This window comes from Vicia villosa, linkage group LG5, assembly GCF_029867415.1.
Source record: "Vicia villosa cultivar HV-30 ecotype Madison, WI linkage group LG5, Vvil1.0, whole genome shotgun sequence".
Taxonomy (NCBI): Eukaryota; Viridiplantae; Streptophyta; class Magnoliopsida; order Fabales; family Fabaceae; genus Vicia; species Vicia villosa.
The window spans coordinates 90520269-90527549 of record NC_081184.1 but is presented as its reverse complement, the minus strand read 5'-3'; the positions used below and the strand labels follow the sequence as shown (position 1 = coordinate 90527549).

At 33.2% G+C, this 7281-nt stretch overlaps 1 protein-coding gene across 1 annotated transcript; it reads right to left on the bottom strand.

The window, feature by feature from the left end:
• Positions 1-3089: 3089 nt before the first annotated feature.
• Positions 3090-3994, bottom strand: LOC131601833 (repetitive proline-rich cell wall protein-like). The gene is made up of 2 exons (XM_058873731.1): positions 3856-3994; positions 3090-3730 (listed from the first exon to the last, which is right to left on the bottom strand). The coding sequence occupies exons 1-2, from the start codon at positions 3938-3940 to the stop codon at positions 3309-3311; spliced, it is 507 nt and encodes a 168-aa protein (XP_058729714.1). The 5' UTR covers positions 3941-3994; the 3' UTR covers positions 3090-3308.
• Positions 3995-7281: the final 3287 nt, after the last annotated feature.

Genomic DNA, 7281 nt, shown 5'->3' with positions numbered 1-7281 from the left:
AATGGAATTGAGCATGAGGTTACTGCTCCCTATACTCCTCAACACAATGGTCTTGCTGAACGTAGAAACCGTACTTTGCTTGATATGACGAGAAGTATGCTAAAAGAGAAGAAGCTTCCTCATAATCTATGGGGAGAAGCTGTTGCTACTGCAGCATATGTGCTCAACAGGTGTCCAACGAAGAGGCTGAAGGAAATTGTTCCTTTAGAGAAGTGGACTAAGGAGAAGCAGAGTGTTAGTCATCTGAAGGTTTTTGGTTCTGTGTGTTACAAACACGTTCCAGAAGCTAGAAGGAAGAAGCTGGATGATAGAAGCAAAGTGATGTTATTGGTGGGGTACCACAGTACAGGTGCATACAAGTTCTATTGTCTAGAAACTAACAAAGTTGAAGTCAGCAGAGACGTCATTGTGAAGGAATCAGAAGTTTGGGATTGGAGAGAGTCTCAACCAACTTCTGATGTAGAGATAACTTTTGAAGAAAAGTTAGAGTCAGAAGATGAAGAATCTTCTGAAGACGAGTCAGAAGATGAAGCATCTTCTGAAGATGACTCAGATGGAGAATCTGATTCTGATCCAGAGTCTGGTGGTAGTAATGATTCTGGAAGGGAAAACTCTGAAGACATAGGGTCTGGAGGACAATCTTCTGGAGACGATCATGGAGGTGGTGACTCTGGAGTAGCTGACTCTGAAGTAGCTCAGCGACCACAAAGAGTCAAAACTATACCAAGAAGGTTTGCAGATTTTGACATGTTGCAAGACACAGAAGTTGAGTCGGAAGGAGAGGTCATTCAGTGTGCTATGTTAGTAGATTCTGAACCAGTGAGTATAGAAGAAGCGCTCAAGAAGAAGGTCTGGCTGAATGCCATGAAAGAAGAACTTGAGGCTATAGAAAGAAACAAAACTTGGAAGCTTACAGAACTTCCAAAGAAGAAGAAAGCCATAAGCGTCAGATGGGTTTTCAAGGTAAAGCTGAAGCCAGATGGATCAGTTGGTAAACACAAAGCAAGGCTAGTGGCTAGAGGTTTTCTTCAGAAACCTGGCTAGATTATTTTGAGGTGTTTGCTCCTGTAGCTAGACATGAAACAATCAGGCTGGTGATTGCGTTAGCTGCAAATAGAGGATGGTCCTTGATGCATCTGGATGTAAAGTCTGCATTTCTGAACGGTCCATTACAAGAGGAGGTATATGTGTCACAACCCCCTGGCTTTGTGAAAAAGAATAAGGAAGGGATGGTGTACAAATTACATAAAGCTCTGTATGGATTGAAGCAAGCGCCCAGAGCTTGGAATTTGAAGATTGATTCATTTTTCAAGAAGCAAGGGTTTCAGAAGTGTGAGATGGAATATGGAGTCTATGTGCAACATTATGGAAGCAATATGATTATGTTGTGTCTTTATGTTGATGACATATTGCTTACGGGGAGTTGTCCAGAAGATCTGATGAAGTTCAAGAAGGTGCTGATGAATGAGTTTGAGATTACAGACCTTGGGAAAATGTCATATTTTCTAGGGATGGAGATTCTGTATTCAGAAGATGGTATCATTCTGCATCAGCTGAAGTATGAATTAGAACTTCTGAAGAAATTCAAGCTGGAGAATTGCAAAGCTGCTGTTACACCGTCAGAAATGAATCAGAAGTTGGACTCTGATTCTGAAGGTGAAGATGTTGATGCTACAATCTTCAAACAGCTGGTTGGTTCTCTAAGGTATTTGTGTAATACCAGGCCTGATATATGCTACGCAGTTGGATTGGTTAGTAGGTTCATGAGTAAACCTAAGTGGTCCCATTACCAAGCTGCTGTCAGAATCTTGAGATATGTCAAGGGAACTCTGAAATATGGCATATTGTTTCCTTCAGGGAGAAAGGAAGAATCAGAGTTATTGAGTTACTCTGATTCTGATTGGTGTGGAGACAGAGTTGATAGAAGGAGTACTTCTGGATTTTTGTTCATGTTTCTGGGAGGTCCTATTTCTTGGAGTTCCAAGAAGCAACCTGTTGTTGCTCTATCAACCTGTGAAGCTGAGTACATCGCAGGCGCTGTAGCTGCATGTCAAGCTGTGTGGCTTCTGAATCTATTAGAAGATCTGAAGATTAGAGTGAAGAAGCCTCTGAAGCTGATGATTGATAACAAGTCTGCAATCAATCTTGCCAAGAATCCGGTGTTACACGGAAGAAGCAAGCATATTGAGACTAAGTATCATTTCTTGAGAAGCCAAGTCCAGAATGGAACATTAGAAGTTGTGCACTGCAGCACCCAGAAGCAGATGGCAGATGTTCTGACGAAGGCAATCAAGACGGATCAATTTCTGCTCTTAGGGGATGGAATTGGCGTTGTCAGCTTTGATTGAAGAATATGAATTAAGGGATGGTATTGAAGAGTAATTCAATATTCAGAAGATGGACTGATCTTCTGATGGTTACTCAGAAGATAGTATTGACCAGAAGATGTTATCTGGGTCCCATTAGCTTAACTGTTTAGTAGTAAGGGTACTTTAGTATTTTGTAGTACTGTACTGTTTGTACCTTAGACTTGTTCACTAAGTTTACTGTTTTAGGGCTTAGGTGGCAAGATTTTCTTTTCTTATAAATAGCCTTGTAATAGCTATCATTAATAGTAGAATACAACATTTATTCTCTCATCTCTTTTGCGCCGTTATTCTATTATTCTCTTTGTCATCATCTTTATTCATTGTGCACCAACAAGGATCACTTCAGGAGTTTCGAGAATAGGATTCTCTCCATTTTAGGGTGATGATGCTTAGATAACTGATGATGGTGCAAACTAGTAGTCTTTAGTAGATTCCTTTTGTGTTCTTTGTTGTTATGTTCCCTCTTTATGTTTCTTTGTTCCTTTGTCGATTGTTACTTTTAAACCTGTAAACTCTTTTTCATCTCTTTATGTAATTTTCCTTTTGTTAATTATTTCTCCATTGTCTTATTGTTATGTTATATTTTCTATCTGCTTTTTTGTTTTCTTTTCTCATTTTTTAATATCACTTTTACATTAAAATCTAAAAATTTGTTCATTTCTTGTCACACACAATAATATAACAGATAATAATAAATACACAGAGAATATAATATCAATGATAATTGGCAAATTGAGAAATTTATTAAGGTGAAAATATTACCTAATACACAACACAATATAATTTTCCCAAAATAAAAATAAAAATTACATAAGATAAATAGGATAGATAATGCAACACACAATTGAAATAGTGTTAAGATATAGCTAGGTGAAGCTATTTATATGTAAAAGCTTCCATGGAACACTTGAGATACATTAATTTCTTCTCTCAAACTGATTAATGAATTGGCTTAACAATTGGAATCACCTTTGGAATAGGTTTGTAAATTGGAACAACCTTTGGAATAGGCTTGTATATTGGAATAACCTTTGGAACTGGCTTGTAAATTGGAACATAAACAGGTTTAACAATGGGAACAATAGGCTTTTTGAAAATGTAATGCTTATGCTTAAGAAATGCCTCTGGCTCAACAACAGAGGGGATTGGTTTTTCACCTATGATTGGTTTGTGGAATGGCTTATAGGTTGGAATGTATTTTGGTATTGGCTTATAATAAATTGGTTTCTTGTGAAAGTATCCTTTGAGTTTGTGTTTTAGATGAAAATATCCTTTGAATTTTTCATCTTCATTTGGTCCTTCCAGGGTTGGCTTTGTCACTCCTTCATTTGCAAGCTTTCCTTCCGTGTTCACTTCATTCCCTACACAAGAATTTAAGCATGTTATTATCACAAGTCACAAAAATAAGATATTTTTTCAAGTCATATACTTTAATAACATAAATTTCTTTGTACCCTTTTTTACCAAATATGCAAAAATGACAAACCTGAGGGATCATTTCTTGCTACAGCAGACGTAGCATAAAAGAATATTACAGTAAGCAACAAAGGAACAAAGAAAGCCTTTCTCATGATTGAAAAAATGAACAAAAGTGGTTTAGAAGTGGAAATGTTTGAAGACTTAGCTTGAGTTACAATTCTCACAAGCATGCAATATTTATACTATAAGCTACTATACAGGATAATTAATGGTACATAAGTGATCTATTGGTGGCTGATCATTGTGTTTAGCACCGTTTTTGTGGCTGGGTTTGTTGTTTTTTATGATTCAATTAAATGAGCCTCTAAAGTTGGATACTCTATAATTCTAAAATATGTCTTATGTTAATAAACAAAAGTTGTACGGATATATACTCATAGACTATGATGGTGAGTTGCCTGCACCAAAATAAACTGCATTTACACAACAATACATGCTAGTGGACACACACAGATATTTGGATTTAATTTAAATAGTTAATAGTTAATAATTAATAAGAACCATTTTATCAAATTATTTCTCTTATTTATTCACACAACAAGAAAATAGACGGATTAAACTCTCACTTCAAGTCACTAATCCAACGGACAGTAGAGGTTAATATTTTCCTACAGTTTTACCTCTAAGTAAAACAAAAAATTTCAATAAAGATATTAATCCTCTACCTACAGTTCATGCTGTCACTAAATATAATTATTTTATTTTCTATTTTTTTATTCTAGTGACTAAATTATTAGAAAACATTAATAAAAAAAATTATTTTACACAAAAATTTATAAAAATCAAATTATATTTTTACTTGCTCAATATATATTAGGGCATACAATGTCTTAAAAAGATAAACTAACAATAGGAATTTTACTTTGGTCGGGTGAATGAGGTATTATAGGGTGTAATGAAAAGTGCGCTAATTTTCCTTTCCATTTGGCCCAGGTGAAAATCTTACTTTTACTCTCAATTGGATTTAATAACCGAGATGAACAAATGAATATGAGAGTTCCAACCCAAGAGAGATCTCTTGTGTTTTTGAAATATAAATTATTTTTATAAAAATTTACACTATTTTCTATTTAACATGTATATTTTATAAAACAGAACTTATAATGCACATTTTTTGAAAAAAATCAAACTGACACATTTATTAAACAAAATTATATATACATTATAAATGTATCGAAATGGTTTGTTTACAATAAAACCAAAACGATTAACAAACAAAACTAAAATATAAAAATGGTTAATCAACAAGGCACACTCGCATCTTTTTGGTTGTAGTCTCATCTACAAATGATTTTTATATCACTAGTGTAAAAAGTACTTTTTACATCAGGCGAAAAGTACTTTTTACATCGGTCCTGGACCCGATGTAAAGCCAGACGATGTAATAAGTATGGGACATTTTACATCGGTTCAAGGTCCGATGTGAAAAATTAACATACCACATCGGTTGAATCAGATGTTTGATGTGAAAAATAATGCAATTTTATATGCGTCATATTTTACATCGGTTTTCATCTACATCCGATGTAATAGATTGTTTTTACATCGGTTTTCCGCTTTGCCTGATGTAATAGACCTGATTTTACATCGGTTTTAATAATGCCCGATGTAATATGTTTACTGCTTTTAAGTATATAATGGCTGTTTTTCCTATTTTAACCTGTAATTTATTTTGTACCTAATTTTCCATATAAGATTTAAATACCACCCAAATCAAAGTTAGGTCGCTATTTTGCATATTTTTCCCACAACACACGGACCACATTTAATTGCATCAAATAGCTAATATATATATATATATATATATATATATATATATATGTATATATATATATATATATATATATATATATATATATATATATATATATATATATATATATATATATATATATTCGTCAAAATATACAAAAGTATTAATCTAGGATACACAAGTGTACAAAATGATAAGAAAGGTTTGCACACGGTTTACTACTACAAAATAATAACACAACAAATATCCAACCATTTATTCTTTATATAACTCAAAGACACTTTTTTCAGCTTCTTCAACTAGAGAATCCTACAAAATGCAAAAACCACAATTAATTTCAATAGTTTTTATCAATCACAAATATAATGATACTTGAAGTAATTTCGAATAAAATTATTCTTAACATGTGCAGGAGCGAGATCTTTTTTGAAATTATGAACATATTCGTCTGTGACTTTTGTCTTAAAACCTCTCCATTTCTCTCCCGCATATTTAATCCATTCCTACAATACGTAAATAATAATATAGAGTTATTCTTTGAAAATTCACATTACCTGCATCCAATACTCGATTATTCTTTGAAGTTATATATACTTTCTACATTAAATAGGCTCTTGTATTTTAATTTATAGCCAAAATAAATTAATAGACTTTTGTATTGTACCATTGAAGTTTATAAGATAACAGTTTAGATAAATAAATGTGTGTTTCCTATTTCTAGGATAACAGTTTAGATAAAAGAATGTCACATATGTACCACTTACTTTTAAGAAAATAAATGTGTGTTTCCTATTTCTAAAACAACGACATCTATTGTATTCCTCCATAACTCTACATTTTGAAAAAGTTTATTTAGCTGCGATATTCTTCTCATGCTAATATGACCCAAACGTCTATGTCACACCCACTGCTCTTCAGTTACAGACATTAAGCATTTTACATCTTGATTTATAAGATCAGAAAGCTTTTATTTTATAAATGTTATTTTTCCTCTTTCTAGTGAAGAGAACTGTATCATCTTTCTAACTAACAGCCTTACACGTTTTTGATTAAAAATAATGTCATAACCATTATCACTTAATTGACTTATGGATAACAAATTATGCATTAACCCCTTAACATAAATTACATTAGATATAGAAGGAAAAGATCTATTACCAACTGTTCAAGATCCTTTGATTCCTCCTTTCTGATTTCCTCCGAAACCAACATACCCAACATCTCTAACTTCCAGGTCTTGGAACATATGTTTTCTCCCCGTCACGTGACGCGAACAACTAGAGTCTAGGTACCATAATTGATATTTTGACTCTACTACATAAGATATCTACAACATACACTATTTTATATTTTTATATCCAGAATCTTTTGGGTCCTTTTAAATTAGTTTTCCCAGAGTTTCTGATAAATTTGGGCTTTCATGCAACATTAAAATTTTGTGTCTATGCTGGTGTATAATAAGAGAAGGGAGATATAGATTGGTTTTCTTTATGTGATTTATGATCATCATCATCAGAAACATAACAAATACCTCTATTCCATTATGACTGACATCATAGATCATGGAAGCCATTTTGCTATGTTGTTATTTAAGAATTTCTTAAATGCCTTATCATATTTATATAAGATAGTTTCAGAAAATGGAGGAGCTTTAGCAAGAGTTTCTTCAAGTTTTAAACA